At 26.7% G+C, this 17,733-nt stretch overlaps 1 protein-coding gene across 2 annotated transcripts; it reads left to right on the top strand.

Moving 5' to 3' along the window:
* Window positions 1-13,194: 13,194 nt before the first annotated feature.
* On the top strand, window positions 13,195-17,733 carry LOC112595182 (repressor of RNA polymerase III transcription MAF1 homolog). 2 transcript variants are annotated; one of them, XM_025340300.1, is made up of 6 exons: window positions 13,198-14,110; window positions 14,174-14,311; window positions 15,993-16,149; window positions 16,880-17,079; window positions 17,146-17,268; window positions 17,494-17,733. In XM_025340300.1, exons 1-6 carry the CDS (start codon window positions 14,028-14,030, stop codon window positions 17,657-17,659), a joined length of 867 nt encoding a protein of 288 aa, XP_025196085.1. In that variant the 5' UTR covers window positions 13,198-14,027; the 3' UTR covers window positions 17,660-17,733. The 2 variants fall into 2 exon arrangements, with proteins under 2 accessions (XP_025196086.1, XP_025196085.1); XM_025340301.1 differs by lacking the exon at window positions 17,146-17,268 and having other exon boundaries at window positions 13,195-14,110.

The raw sequence follows: 17,733 nt of genomic DNA, 5'->3' as shown, positions 1-17,733 counted from the left end.
CATTAAGTTTTAATAAATACTTTTTAATTGATAAAAATATTATTATACAAAATATTTAATTTATTTATTTATTTTATTATCTCATAATAATTTTAATTATATGTATTTAGATTTTTTGTTTAATAAATAATAATATGCGCGTATTTTTTTATATTTTATTCTGTTATGTTACAAGTAGGTGTTAAGTAAATTAATTAGCGGCGTCCTTTTTAGGAAATAGAAACTTATTTTGTTTTATATGACCATACGACTACTTGAATGGTTATTTATCAACGATATGTCGCGTATGCACAATAGCTTTGTAATATCTATAGCTTATCGGTATGTTTAACCGTATAGGTAGGTCATACTTAACTATAGTGTTTCTCGGTAATAGTCCTGCACACTGATATTTCATAGTTTATTACTATTAAGACAATAGTTAAAATCCATAAAAGTTCATTAACAAAAATATCTAATACCTACTATTAATTTATTTTTGTGTATGATAATATTATTCATAAGTATATAACAAGTTTTCGCTGTGTTAAAAATGTATAATCGTATCTTATGTATGTAACCATTACATCAATAATACATACCTATACAAATTGTACCTAAATATATACCAACTTTAGCATAGTCGTATAGAGTTATAAATTAGAGGAAATAGGGTTACATAATTAACCCCAAAATATTTTGTATTATAAATTTAGATTTTCCGAATGATGAATATATTCGTTTTTCAATGTGTGATTTTTTAAAAAAAACTGCTATATTGAGAGTAAATTTTGGTATAAAATTAGATTCAGCTTAAACTTTGGTAGAGGGAAGGGTAAAAAGTAAGTGCTTTGCAATACAATTATGTACAAATTACCAGTATTTGATAAAAATTGATTTTTTTTATTTGAGAATTGAATGGTCATCATAATAATTTTGAGGATGTTTTTAATATTTTATAGTTACTAGGAAATTATTTTCACAATAATAATTAATGTTTATAGTTTTTTAGTTGGAATATTCGTGGGTGTGTTGTGTACACATAAAATGTGTATTTGTTGTATGTTATTCATGTATTTTTAAGTTAAAGCTATTATTTTTTATTCCTTGTCTATCGAACAAAAAAATACAAATATGTTTTTTCATTAAAACACGATATTATATAGCTATACATATTTACAAACAATTGTTTTCCGGAAATGTACAACATTACAACAACAATAATTTACAATAATTAAAGGTATGTAATTAGGAAAGATAAGAACAAATGTAATCACCTACACATACCTCTTTACCTACGATCAAAAAATTAATTTTCAAAATACATTGACTTTTTTGTATTAGTTAAAAGTACTTGAATTTTTCAACTTTTTGAATTAATGTTGTTTTTTTTATTCAATGACTTATCAATTATATACGAATTTCCCAACAAGTTATTCTTACAGTAGGTTATCCAAAAGTATTGCAAATACGTATCTAGATAGTAATAATTTTTTCACAATAGTTTTTTTCTTATTTATTCTTTTATATTCTTTTTTATTTTTATTTAATCATATATTATAGCTGAATTGGTTTTTAAATTTGTTTATAATGATAATAATTATAGGTATTAAAAAATATTTATATTTGTTTAATAGAAATAATTCTTCTTTTTTACTTTCTTTTATTTAATAAAAGCTTGGATTTAAATAGGAACTAACAGTGTATAGGACTGTAAGACTGTTGGAGTGCTAAGGTCTAGGAGTACCTACATGACTATGTCTACGGTCTACGTAAGAGACAATCTACTTTTGTAGGTGGTTTATGGTTACTAATGTTATTATCTCTCTTTTAAAGAACATCTATTGGTTTATTTTATTTTACAGTTACTTAACTCATTATTACCTTGTTATACATGCGATTTGATGGAATCCGGTTAAACGTATAAAAAAAAATTAAAATTAGTTTTAATTGTAAATTCTGCGCCTGCACTTTTTTATAGTGAATTTAACGTGAGTCAAGTTGTGGCTCCCAACCCTATTGAAAAATCTTCCCAGTAAAATTGTAAATTATAGCTTTTTAGTTATAATTATGTAATTGTAATAATTGCATGCTCATTTCCGCTGAATTTGTGAGTTGATTGAAAACTTTTGAAATCATATTATCGGGGCAGACTCCAGACACCCATTACGGACAAATTTAAATTTCTGTTAACAAACAATTGGTTTCATTGTTATTGTTATTTCAGTTTTTTATTACTTAATTTTTTTATAATTATTATTGTTATTAACTATTAATTAATACTAATTATTATATTGTATTTTTATTCAATTATTTAAACTATTCTGCAAACAAATAATAGTAAAGACTATATAATTATTATAGGTACTCTATTACTGTAGAGACTTAAAATTTTCAACAAATATTTTCTATCAACATTTTATAGACATGATATAATTTTCAAGATATTTGACTCTTTTTGTGCTATTTATAAACATTTAAAATGTTAAAATTTTTGAAGTTTTTTCAATATTATATACAAACATAATATTCTTGTGTTATTAAAAGGTCTTGAAAGTTAAAGACCTAACCTAACCTAATCTTGTTAAAATAGGCAAAATATTCATAAAAAAATGTTAAATATGCAAAAATATTATTCATAATATTGAAAAAACCATTTAATGTTGTTACATAAACACAAATGTAAAAATATGGAATTTTTATTTATCTCTATTTGTTCAATTACTATATGAAGTGCAATCTTTCAATTTTGAAGTACACGTTATACTTATACAGTTAACTTATATCATAATTTTTTCAATAAATGCCTTCCTTGGAGGTTTTTCCCTTCCTTTATGTCGGTTTATGTGTCCTTCAAATATATTATATTAGTCATAAATAAGTATTGTACCTCAGTAGATTACCAAACATTTTACCATTCCTTTCTCTCGTGGTAAAAAAACTGCATCCTTTTTTTTCTCCCACTTGATTTAATACTTCAAAGTTCCTTTTGGTCTCTTCTAATGTGTTACTAATTGAAAACTAAATTACTCATGATAACATAAATAAATTATAAAACATCTTTGAAGTATAGATGACACACTTACACTGTTACACTCTTACATACCTTCAAATCTCTAAATCGTTTTTCATATAAAGTGATTTATCATTGAATTCACATTAAACACGTCCATAACATTACAGTGACTGAGATTTCTTACATACCAAGAAAGTGATAAAGCATAGTGACTTTTTCTATTTTTATAGTTGGTATCCAGGATGACAGTTCAAAAATATATTATATTATAATATTAATTTATCAAAAAAAGAATATAGCTACATAATAGATAATAATTCTTCCATAAAACAATTTCTTAGACTCTATTTTTATTGTATTAATAAGCATAAAAATAATTATGTAAAATGTATTTTACATTACATTAACAACATCATGTTTATATCATTAAATAAATAAAAATAATTATTATTTATTTTGTAGAATTCAGATACAGATGTTTATTATTAGGTAAATCAATGCATATTATAGAAATCAAGAAATTTACCTGTATGATAGTATAGTTATATAACAATATTATATATAGTTATATTATATTTAATATTATTACTTTAGGTACCTTACATTGTATTATCATTTACTATTGAACAGTTATAATACACTCAAAGTATTTCTAATAATTTTTATTAGTTAATTATAAACTTATAACATCTAAGTTATGAGCTATGAATAGAATTGAAAGTCACATATTTTTATGGGCTATTAAATTTATTGACTAATTAATATTATTGATAAGTTAGCTATAATTTAATTTCTATAAAGTAGATACTACAAAAATATTAAGTTAATAGTGAATTTTAAATGGTATTTTAGTTGTAATAACATATTTTTCCATTTTACAATTTTTCGCAGTATATTTTATGAATAGTGATAATACAAATATGATAACATTTTAAATGAATAATTTATTATATTATGTATACATATAAATACATTAGGTCTTAAAAATTTAGTATAGATATTTATAGTAAAACAAATATATATTTTATTTGCTTAAAAAAGTAGAAAAGTGGGTACCACTTTATAGTTTTTTCCAAAAATATTGCATTTATTATAATTTATAATATATATATGTATATATTTATACCATTTGTATTAATTTATATAACTCAAAATTTAATATCATCATTTTTTAAATACCGTAAAACAATAAAAATAAATTCATAATATAAATAGATACAGTAACGTATTTACGACTTCTCCTTTTCTTTTATTCATTTTTTGGGGGATCTATAAAAACAATTTTCTTCATATAATTTTTAGATTTTCTAAGCCTAATCTTACCTACTATAATACTAAAAGTAAAATTAACAATATGCCTATACCGAAAAACATATTGTAGAATATACTTGATGATATAGGCTGACAGGCCGTCTCCGCTTAATTGTTTTTTTGTATATAAATATAATTATGTGTTATTGAATTCAAATTTAACATTCCCATAACAGTGACCCATTCGAAATTTAAAATACAACAAAGCGGTAGACATTTGTATAATTTTTTTAGTTTTTAGTCTGGGTATAAAAACTGGTGAGAATATCAAACAATAACTTTTTGAACATGTTTTGATGGAAAATACCTATGGAATAAGAAGTTCAAAGCTTTTAATTAATATACAATCAAAATGTAAAATATTTAAATAGTAAATATTAGAAGCCAGTAATAAATTAAATTTATATATTTTAATTAAAAATATAAATTTTATTGTCCAGCGATTGTGTGATACGTCAAATCAGAAGCGGAAATGTATACCATATGTCAGATTACAGGAAATAATTACTTATTATCGGTAAGAACTAAGAAATATGAACTATTTCAATAAAATAATAAAATTAAACTGAGCATAACAATAAAAATGAAATTGAATAATAAATACCTGTGTATAATAAAATTTAAAATTTAAAAATAGGTACCTAGTATTGATTTAAATATAAAACTACTTTTAAAATATTAATATCTCACTTGATTGGCGAATAATAATAATTAAGCTGTTAACAGTATAATTACTGTTGGTCTTAAATTTTCAAAAGAAAAATGATGCCAAGCTTTATTTTGTCAAAAAATTCATATTAAAATTTAAAGACTGTGTTTTTAATAATACTTTGACCACGAAAGATGATTTCAAAAATATTCGATTTCATATTTTTAACAAATCGTTTAGTTTATAAAAACTATTTTGAAACCCAATTTCAACTCTTCATGTTACCTTTTCAATTGTCATTTTTATAGTTTGATTATTATATTTAATCTCTTTAATTTCTCTTCAAGTAATATTTCAAAATTAGTCAATTCATCATCATGTTAACAAAAACATGCATATAGTTTTCCAACAGTGTTAACTGTCAGTTTAACTCAGTGTCATCTTTATAACATAATAATTATATCCAATGCATATTTAATTTATACATTAATTAATATGTTAATAAAAGTACATCTTGTTTAACAAATTCATAATTAAAGCACATGACAAATCATTAATTAATAATCAAACTTAAACTATCAGAATTTAGTCTAATTCTGGCTGATATTTGTAGTAATCTTATTTGTTCATTTTCCTGAACAGGTAGACAAGCTGGTGTAACTGCATCATTTCAGTTTTTACATATTAATTTCTGAGGATTTATTGTTTGGGTAAAATACTGAATTAGCTTTTTTATGTTTAGAGATTAATTTATTCTAGAAATTCTAAATAATTGTACCTATTACTTAAAGGTATATTATTTAATGTTTAATGTTTATCAATTATTTTATTATGTTGCTAACTTATAAAAGGACCAAGGATCCATAACACCTTCCTATCACAAATAAAAATGTTTCGATCTGCAAAATAATAGAAATTTGTAAGTTTGAAATTTAGTTTCAATGTTAGTAGGCAATAGCAGTAGCATATATTTTAGTGTACAATATTATTGTTTACATTTTTATTTCTACATATTTATTTATTAGCTCTTATAATCAAAATAATTTTAGTTACACATAAATTAAAACTATTTATAATTTTTACTCTTTTTATAGTCTGTGTCATTTTTTTTTTTTTTTTGGGTGTTAATTTTAATATTATAGGTGATTAAAATACATTAAGTTAATATCACGTAATTAACTAGATATTTTCAATGAGTACCTAAATCGTATATTTATTAATTATAGTGTAGTGCTTATTAAGTTATGTGTTTAAAATAAGTACGGAATACCGGAAATGATACAAATAGATCATGAAACCGACTTTCTTAGTTAAATATTTATCAAAGTTAAAATAAATATATACATAAAAATAAAAATATAAAATGAATTAAAAAGAAATAGTATAAACAAAAGTAATTTTCACTCATAAACAAACAGAAGTCTAGAGAGATCATATACTTTCGATATAATAATAAAAACTACTCAAATATAAATACTCTGAAACATTTGTTATTTTATACATTTTTGTTTATCGTAATTCGACAATCCACATATGACACATCTAATGGTTTTCAGCCATATGTGTTAGTAAATGACGAACGTTAAAAATACCGATTAAATTACGAACTGAACCTGAATCACGATATAATAACTTGGTGATATGACGATTAGATACGTCATGACTTCAAGCAAAATTTACAAGAAATGCATTAAGTTTGTCTATTATATGATATCTATACGGACTATACGTATTCAACTCATTGGGTTAGTTTTTATCTAATGAATTATTAAATTATTTATTTTAATTAATAATCAATAAAGGTATGTCGTACAGTGCAGACCATATTATGTGTGGTTTCCAATTTCCTGCAGCAGTTACGACAAAATAACATATTAAAACTGGTGGATAACCTTGGAAGAGTTACAATATTTTTCCCATAAGAATAATACAAAACTATCATTGTTCAGGTAAAATAAAATATGGCAACCTTAAAAGAAAAATAATTCAATACGTAAGTCTTGTGAAAGATTTTGTACCTACCTATTTACAAAAAATATATACTACAAATAATTTTATTCATTTTGGTTAGGCTTAGGAAAATTTAACCATTTTAGGTGATGGAAATAGTACGGAAAGAGAATATGATTATACAGATGACGGAAAGTCATAAAATTACGCAAGACAATGTAAAAATTTAGTATAATACTTAGATAAATTAATAAATGGAATTTGAATGATAAAAATACATTATAATATGTTATAAAATAAGTAGGGAAATGATAGAATAGTAGGATAAAAAAACGTATTTATATTATAAAGCACGTAAATAAATTATAATAAGTTTTTAAATTCTGAATAATATATTGTTTATGTAAATTTATGGACGAAAACAAATCTCAACAATGTTGGATTTATGTTAGATTTTAAGCATTCTTTGAAACTGTCTCCAGTTTTTATATTTATAACTAAAATATACCTAAAATCAGAAGTGAAAAATCATAAAATTAATCAATGTTATTGTGTTTGTATTAAACGTATAAACTGAATAAAAAAAAAAAACTTTAGGAAAATAAATTAATTTTAATCTAATTCCGTCCAAATTTGAAATTGAAATGTCTATTTAAAAAATGTTTCTATACTTCTTGGGTTTAGTTATAGAAAGTATATTTTGTCAAATTTTTGAAATTAAATGCCCATATAAATATACCTATATATGATTATGTATGTGTATTTTGATATTTGTAAATTATCACCGACTAATGGGAAATTTTTTTGTTCGACATTGAAAGAAATTTTTTTTGAAAAATTATGATTTCAAATGTCTATAAATAATTTAAGCTTAAACATTTTTTTAAATGTTTTAATTGTTTTTATCGAATAATATGGTTTTTTGGAGTAAATTCTCTTTTTCCTTATTTTTTAATTTATTTTTTCAAATGATTTTGAAAAGTACTTTGTATTTTTTACTTTTGACTTCCCAAAGAACCAACTAAATTTAATTTTCTACTAAAAATCAATCTCAAATTTGAAAATCCTAGTATTTTACTTTTCTAAAATGTAATAGAAAAATACATATCATTATAAAACTATACATTCATCCTAACCTAAATAAAATAAATACTTAACAATAATAAAAAAATATTTGATGAAACTAAAAGTAAATAAAAATAAATGTATATTTAAATCAATAATAAAAAAAAAAATCGATCTAAATACTGAAATATAAATTTTTTGTATTGGTAATGAATGATAAAGAACGCAGAACGGCAAATTATAACGAAACATTTAAAATATATTATACTTACTAAGTCACACGCCTTTTGGACACAGCTCATTCTTTTATTATAAGAAATTAGATAGATAAGATGAGACGAGTATAAACTCATAAGTCATTATTACATAACGTTAAAACTAGAAGATATTATAACAAAAAAAAATAATAACAGTACGTTATATAAAGTTAAAAAAGTTTTACTTTACTTACAACAATACTAGATAATATTGTAATGATGTGCATCTAAGCAATCATATATAATTAAAATTAAATATTTAAATACAATATAATAAAATAATTTAAAACAGTTATGATAGCCAATAGTTATAAGTCGTTAGTATTAAATAAGATAAAATTATAAGAACAATAGATAGCACACATACACACATACAAGACATTAGATATAAAAGGCCGGTCAAAGGACAGTGTTCTTACCATCTTTTTGTATAGTCGATCACAAGCGAGTATAAAAGACTACGCAGATCGGATATACAAAAAGACGTAAGTGTTAAAATTATTTATAGTTAAAATTAAATATATGTTAAACAATTCGTGTATTGAAAAATTATATTCAAGTTAATAAGTGTACTTGAGTAAAGAAAGTCTTGTAATTATTTAATATATACTGATCACCTTACTACATATTCAAAACATTTACTGCAGCATTAATAGAGAAGTTGCTGTCAGAAGAAGAAAGGTGATATAATGATTTGGAATTTATTTAAAGGCATATAATCGAACCCCGATATATTATAAGGTCTTTTTAAATTATAATATTAGCGATGAATCAACAAGAAAAATTCGCAATTCAGATGGAAAATCATGATGGACATCAACAAGTACATTTACATGTATCATATATTGTAATTTGTAGTAACAAAGGACCAAAAAATTATATACATATTTTATTACAGAACCAAACATTGTAATATTATTTTTATCTACGAGTATTGTCAAAAATATGTAGGACAATTAAGTCCAATATACGGAGAAACTATTATTTATAGAGTTGAGTTACATTAAAATTCAATAATTGAAGAGCAAAACCCTTATCATAATTTTAGACTGGTGAATGTTCGTATCTGTGTGTTATCTTTAATCTGGTAATGGAAATTCTTCAATTATTCGATCAACCAGGCGAATCAAAGAAAGTGTTTCCCAAATTTCACTTCATAATCATTTCAGAATCCAAGAGCTTGGATTTTACTTAAAATATAAAGAACTCAAAAATGCTTAAATGCTATAAATATTATGTAAACATAAACTAATTGTAACCATATTTAAATGTCCTTGGTAAGAACAGTAAAAAAAAAGTACAGTGATTAAACAACTGAAGAATATGATGATGTGGAATAGGTCAAGGTGGTGGCGAAGAGCAAAGAGAAATTGGAACAGCATCGAATGTAATCAAAAGTCCGGTCGCAAAATATAAAGGCAAATACAAAAGTATCTTGAAGATTATGAATAACGTGTTATACCTATTAACAAAAATATGAACTATTTGTTTGAAAATTGTGAAATAGTTATCATAAGTATTATTAATTATACTGGTATTGTCCATTGGTCGAAGTCAAATAGTATAAAACGTCTTAATTATAAAATATAAACTCATCATGTACTAAAATATTGTATTTTTTATCGCTCACACAGTTCGGTATCGAAGTTTGTGCTTTTTCTCCTTGTATTTTTATGAACTATGATCGTCGTTTAATAAAATATGAATTTCATCGTATTTTAGTTTTTGAGTCCGTAAGCTACAAACATAATATGAACATTAGAATTTTGCTTTTTTATTTACACTTGAATAACAAACAATATAACTAAGGTTACTATTTAAATTGGTTAAGTTACTATTTTTAAATTTCGTAATTACTTGACTTCACCAGTGATTCGTTCTAATTTTCTGGGCAGATTACGCCACTGGTATATTCATATTTTCATATTTTACCTGTCTTAACGTTATTATATGTGTAAACATTTGTTTTAAGCAGATTTCCTCTACAATGGACATTAGATTTTTAATGGTATATGTATTTATTTTTCAGTTTTCTACTAATGCAGTAATGCATGTATAGATAATTATACAACAAATAAATGCTTGTGTATTAATTTACTAAATATTAAATTTATTGTGTTTATTGTATTCAAAATTTAGTTTTCTTACAACATCTGGCTATACTTTCATAATGTATCATAAGAAAAATTAAATATAACTACGATGGCTTGAAAACTTTGAACTTTAATATTTCACACATTTTTTAAAATTATTTCTTACATCACACATTTTTTTTTCTTATAGGATTCTGAGTAATTAAAATTTGTGGTAATGTTATATTTGCATAACAAAAAAAGATATTTTAGTTTTATTAAATTGTTAAACATATTCATACGGACATATGGTATTAAATATGACATATAATTAATTAACTTTTAATTGCTTCTTGTTTTGAAGTACCAAGCATTTATAATACATTGTTTCAGAGTGGTTCTAATCGATTATCATTAAAATGATATTCATCAATCATCAGTTATCATTGTACTTCCTAAAAAAAATTTGATTCGGCTTAGTGCTTTCTACAGTATAATTATATAAATATGATGAAGAGAAAACTATATCAGTGATTATAATATATCATTAATCTATTATTATATTACTCTGCAATTTTGTATAGAGATCAATGTGCATAATAATAAAACTTGGTAACAAAACAAATAGGTAGGTACTAAATTAAACCGAGGCTATCGCTCGGAACGATCAGTAAAATAAATACAAAGTTTATCAACTGTGACCCAGTAGTCCATATTATAGTATATTACCCGTATCTCGTAATGAGTACCTACCTATGTACTGAGTATCTGTGTACAATATAATATGTTGTACCTAAAATAAATTCCAACGCCTTTAAGCAATAAACTATCTTTAATATTTATGTCTAAATCAAAAAACTTGTGTGGATATGATTTATTTTAAATCCAAAATAAAATTAATACAATAACAAGTTCAAAAAGCTTATTGATTTTAAGGACGAAGGTGAACTTACTAATGATTTAAGAAATTATCCGTTTTTGATAAAAAGTAAAAAAATAATTATTTATTTATTTATTTTTATAATTTCATTTCCATGAATTAATTATAATTTATAATTGAGCAGTATAATCTTATTAAATTTGCATTTTTATTGGTAGGTGAGAGATTAATCTCATCTCAATATTATGCGAATATAGTATGTAAATACTATAAACGATATACATGATAATATAATTTATATATAATTATTCTGTTTTTAGTACATCCGTTTGTATGGGTTCAATTTAATATTGGTGTACCTAGTTTTATTATTTGTTGATTTACATAAGTGTACAATAACAATGTTATTTACGAATTAAATTAAAACTGTATTACACCAATATAGAATGCAAACATTTCAAACTATAAATATATTTAATGGTTATAAAATAAATGATGACGGTATAAATATACCACAAACAAAAATAGAATACTAGATATTATAATTAGATACTCGTCAGATAATCTAGTTGTTTGTTTCGCCATAAATACTGCAAGTATATTACGAGTATTACGACGTATCACTTCTATAGTTCTACACATACGATGGGCAAGACGTAATGTCGAGTGTTGTAATTTATAACTTATCAAGTACCTACTAACTTATACTGTGTCTAATTGGGAACTCATGTGGGTGAGCAGTCCGCTGTATAATATTTTATTTAATTAATTTGTTTATACGTATAATTACTAATACCGTGGCTATGGGCTATGACACATGGTTTATATATTATGGGGAAATAGGTAGCGAACTTTCATCACGTTGGCCAATCCCTTTAACTCTCAAGTTTTTTAATGATAGAAAACCTAAATTTGTAATGTAAGCTTTTTTTATATTTTTACATCTTGTCATTATAATATTATATGATTAATATGTAGTAACTAATAATAAGTATCATACAGTGCGAAACTACGAACTATTGTATCATTATTTCGAGTATAATATTATTGCAGACACAAAAAACGAGCATCAGCCCCCCGCGACCCGTTGCTTATACCTATTAATGTGTTCTCTACATTATACTGGTGCGCACTATTTGTTGTGTGTCAATAATTTGTGTACAGTGACGAAAAACGAACACTTGCTAGTGACTCGACCGGGTGTTCAATTTACGCGCATTGTTATCCTTCAAATTCCTTTAATTTAATTCGATAAATAAAAAACACCGAGCTTTGTGTTTGATAGCCACTACCGAAAATCGGTGCTCGACAATTATTGTACCAAAACGGTTAGCGCTCGTTTTTCGTGACGGCAATAAAGTCGCCGTAAATCTGATGTAATTTCGAGGATTAAAACCATTAAAAGGCAAAAACGAAACAAATCAGCGCACGCCGAGTGAATAATAATTCCGTCCTCCGCCGGAGACGAGCGAGACGGACCCGACGGACGACGCTCGCTCACCTCACCCACAAGGCCATAACACAGTACCGGCGGTACCTACCTACCCATCCTACCCATCCACCCACCAGCAGGCAGCACATGACCCAGGTGGCCGCCTGGGTACCTCACCAATAACTGTTAGCGAGCGACGCAACACAATAAAATCGAATAACGCCGGGCGAGGGCAGCTGCTGTTTTCCAAAGGCCGTTTGCCGTGCGGACTGCGGAGCAGCGCGCGCGTGCGCCGTCGGGCCACTCGATAATCGTTCTCTCTCGCTCGCTCGCCGCCTCCCGCGCTTGCACACACACTCACACGCGCACGCGCACACACACGCACACGGACGTATCAACAGCATTGTCATCGTACCGGTCGCGTGCGCGTGCGCGTGCGCGAGCAAGAGAGTGAGAGAGACCGTCGCGGTAGTGTCGGTCGGCGAAGGATGGCGCTACGATGACGGGAGGGGGGGGAGGCGCTCGAATGATAAAGATTAAAGACTCCCGGCTGGCTCGCTACCAACAGTACCAACTTACAACAACAACAATAATAATAATAATGCGAGAAAAATAAATATATAGTAGTAGTATTATAGTACAAAGAAGTCAAGGTCGTCAACACGACGTACCGCGTAATATTATTATTAGATAGCAGTGGCGGCGGCGGCGAGTGGCGACGGCAGTCGGCATTTTGGCGGCTTGGCGGTCATTTTTATCGCTTTATAGTATTAGTTTGTACGGTAGTGTGCGTACGTGAGTGCGAGTGTGTGCGCGCGTGTGTGTGTGTGTGTGTGCGTTAGTGTTAGCGTTTCTATGTGCGCGCGCGCCGCGAGTAAACAAAAACAACTCAATAAATAATTAACGTTCAACGGACCAGCAAGTGTTTCGACTTTTGACTTTCAAGAGTGTGTTGCGCGCAGAGACGATCTGTGCGCCTTTTATTTTATTTTTTTTTTTTTTTTGCCGTCTTCATTCGACACCCCTCTTCCGCATTCGTGCGGCGTTCCAATTGTTACGGCTAATATACCTTGGTCGTATTCCATTGTCGTCAATAATCGTCAATTTCTTAACGATCGTCGGTAGACTACGTCTCTGACCGCGGACGAATTGCTGTACGAACTATCCTGGCCGGAAATCCTCGTTCGTTATTATTAGTAATCCGAAGGTCGGCGTCGGCGAAAGTTGCGTGCCGTCGGGTTCCTGGACAGGGACTCTGTTCGTCCGTATTGGGCCCTAGTACGGTCGGCATTGAAATGGAACATTCGACTACACACCCGCATTTTAGCAATTGCTGTACACAACGAAAACCGTGCTGTTTGTACAGGCGGCGGACATAAACAGTATTGACATTGTTGTACTCTTGTTGTATCCACCATGAAACTCTTGGAGAGCTCGCAATTGGTCGAGTTGTCGAGAGCACTTTGTGTAGACCGAGGAGATGTTAAAGTTGTTGCCAGGTAATATTGTTATTTTACCCACCGTACAAATTTATATTTCGATCACAATCTCTTTTGGTGTAGGATTGAAAGCTATTCGTGCAAAATGGTAGGTGATGAAAAACACAAGTATAAAAAGTTTTACTCTCAGAGTGGCACACAGCCAGGTGACCTCGAAGCACTGGGCTGCTCACCCAACAGTGATCCACGATATGGGAGAAGGTATGAAAAACTAATAGTACTCTAATGATTTTAAGTATGTACCTATTAAAACAAAATGTAATGTTACCCAACCTATTATACTATTATAGTATTAATACATATTATATCTACCATACTTTATTTTTTTATTATTATGGGCTCAGGCTAAAATATTTATACAATGTTTATAAATAAAGCAATAAAATTATAAACTTTAGGAGATTTGTATTAAATCTATAGTCAATCAATCAAATTAGGTCTATGATTTCACTAATTGAAAACTGTAAGATTCTTTTGTGTATTCACAGTGGTCGAAGTGGCTTAAAATAAGTGGAAGAATGCCTACATTTTTATACTTTTCTTATATTATTATGGTTTGCACACATAAAGGTGATTAGAGATGGACATGAGTTGACCCTCTATACCAGTGGTCACCAAATGGCGGCCCTTGAAAAAATTTTATCCGGCCCGTAGACAAAGAATCAATAACATATATTTAATAATATAATATGTTCTCATTACTTCCAATTTTAAAATAATACCCATTATATGTTAAAAATATTTACTTAAAATTTTGATAGCCTGCAAAAAATGTTCAGACTCCTAATGTGGCCCTTCAAAAATATTAATTGGTGACCCCTACTTTATATCAATATAAGTAGATAATCTTTGTATATAATTATTATAAGAAGATGTGTTATTTTGGTAAAAACAAATGAAGGGATGGAAAATGAATTATAAAAAGTGGAGTGATGCCATCCCATTGTATTCTACTCTTCACTTTGACCACTATGTATTCATATAAAGGTATTTTCTATACTAAAAATATTCTTAAAATATAGATTAAAAAAAAATTAATTGTGAGGTATCACTATTGATTTAATTATAAGAAAAAATAGAATTGCTGTTTAAAAAAAGCTAAAACATTTTTTACAATAAAAATAGAAGTAAATTATATGTAGGGACTGGATTTATATGGAAATGAATATATGTATTGAAATAAGGTTTTTGAAACCTGATGAGAATTTTCTCCGATTTAGATCATTCTTATTAAAATAACACTTATTTTATTTCGCATATTTTGTATATTTCAACAGTTTTACCTATGTAATACATATTAGTAGTTTTACGGTATATATTATTATTTATAGCACATATATTTGTTTTTCGTCGTATTTTTACATTCACAGCGACATAATTTCAATAAAATTAAGACCGTCCGTTATTACTAAAAATAAGATGACATACTCATATGAAATATAATATATTAATATAGATCTATTTTTATTTTTTTATTAATGTTAGCTAATATTTTATAGATTGGAGATAGGTAAAGAATATTAAAAGGTGAAGATGACAATACTTTTTTTATGCTTATAAAACCTTTTTATGTCTTTTAATATTTAATTGTTAATATGTTTTATTTTTTACATTATTTAAAAAAAAATACTTTTGATTCAATTTTTAGTGCAATTTAATAATAGATGCATATTTTGTAACATATTACAGCATTTTTAGAAGCATATTTTGAGGATTTTTTTGTGCATTTAAATCCAGTCCTTAGTTATAATAAGTATTAAAAAAAAATTGACTCATATAATTTATCCATTATCATTGTGCAATTTATATTGTTTTAATAGGTACCATTATATTTATTTAAAAAATTGATTTTAATTAAATTTAATTTAATGTATATTTACAGTCTTAGCGTATCAGGAGATGAAGAAGTCTTGTTATGTGATACAATATCACGCAAATCTTTATTTTACTTGATTGCAACACTTAATGCCACATTTGCACCTGACTACGATTTTACAGATGCCAAGTCGTCAGAATTTAGTAGAGAACGTAGTTTGCAGGTTAATAATAACTAATAAGTATTATAAATGTTACGTTACCAGAAGAACTAATGATAAAAAGCCACTGTACTGTAAATGTAAGAAATATTACTATTATTTTAAAACTCAAAGTGTTAAGTATATTATTCACTAATTAATTTTTATACTTTATCATGAAAATAGTTATAATTACTTGATGGTAATACATAATTATTTTGCTCTGCTTGTCTATGCATTTTACAATGCATTATTTATTAGGTACATAGTAAAAATTATAAATTTTGTTTTATACTTTCAGTTTTATCAATTTTTAAGTCCAGAAAAACTTTATATCTTATGTTTCTAATTACAGGATTATTGATATTTTGCTGTCAAATTAACTTAAACTTAAACAAAAATATTTAAAGTATTTATAAAAATTGCTTGATAAGAAATTTTGAAGTTGATCATCATTTATTGTACTTCATTTTTAGCAAAATTCACTTTTAAGTGTCCAAAACATGAAAAGCTAATTTGCTGATCTAATAATAGTTATTTTGTTTCAGTGAATTTTGAATATCCAACCATTGAACTTTTTTAAAAAAAAAGTTTATAGTCGAGCTATGGTTTATTAAATTTCTAAGGAGATAACCATTATTTTTCATTTTTTGATTCATATAAAATGATTTTTTTTAAATATAAATACATTTGATAATTATTTTAATTAAAAGATTACATTTTAAAACAGTTCAATTATTATTATTTATTTTAGTGGGTCATGAGAGATGTGGATAATAACTTATCAGCAGTCATTGTGGAACCTAACACAGGAACATCATGTGTTGCATCTAATCAAACTATTATGAATCACCTACAAAGTAATACAGTTCCAAAAAACTACTCACAGTTACGAGATACACTCTGGGAAGTAATTGACAAAGAAATTGGCATGTCACAATGTGATATTTACAGGTAACCTTACTAGAACTAAAATTTTATATTTAGACACATTTCATATTCATTATGTGTCACTTACAGCTATACACCTGACATGCGATCTGATCCATTTAGTGAAGATGGATGCCTGTGGTCGTTCAACTATTTCTTTTACAACAAAAGATTAAAAAGAATTTTATTTTTTACTTGCCGTCGCATTATTAGGCGAGTCTCAAAAATCCATAATTATAATTTAATCTGAGAAGTTTAAGATTTGTATATTTTTTTTATATTTATTTGTATTTTGGGTCTAAAAAAGTGATGTGATAAAAATTATTAAAGATATTTTCTTATTGAATCTATTATTTCTCAGAATTAATTGTATTTTATGTGTTAGTATGCAATACTTAAACTTTTATGTTGAGTTAACTTTTTATTTTTGTACTTTAGTTCTTCTTATCCCATGGACTTTGATGGATCAATAGGAACTGGATCAGACTCTATGTTCTTGTCTGATTATTATGATGATGGAAGTGTTGATAGCAATAGTAGGCATCGCAGAGAACGAAGTCCTTTAGACAATAGTCGCCGTCGAAGTGGAAATAGTAGTTTCTAAATAACAAAATTAAAAGGAAAAATAGTCTTAAATATATTTTAACTTGTTGTCTCTCTCTTTTTTTTTTATGCTTT

Source organism: Melanaphis sacchari, unplaced genomic scaffold (genome assembly GCF_002803265.2).
Source record: "Melanaphis sacchari strain LSU unplaced genomic scaffold, SCAv2.0 Contig25_pilon_pilon, whole genome shotgun sequence".
Taxonomy (NCBI): domain Eukaryota; kingdom Metazoa; phylum Arthropoda; class Insecta; order Hemiptera; family Aphididae; genus Melanaphis; species Melanaphis sacchari.
The sequence above is the reverse complement of the archived record's forward strand: the minus strand, read 5'-3'. Positions and strand labels throughout refer to the sequence as shown.

Bases quoted from the DNA above. Each gene is read 5' to 3' on its own strand.
- LOC112595182 (XM_025340300.1), top strand. From the start codon at position 14,028: ATGAAACTCTTGGAGAGCTCGCAATTGGTCGAGTTGTCGAGAGCACTT. The intron at 17,080-17,145 runs GTAACCTTACTA...TGTCACTTACAG, and splicing joins TCACAATGTGATATTTACAG to CTATACACCTGACATGCGAT. The intron at 17,269-17,493 runs GCGAGTCTCAAA...TTTGTACTTTAG, and splicing joins ACTTGCCGTCGCATTATTAG to TTCTTCTTATCCCATGGACT.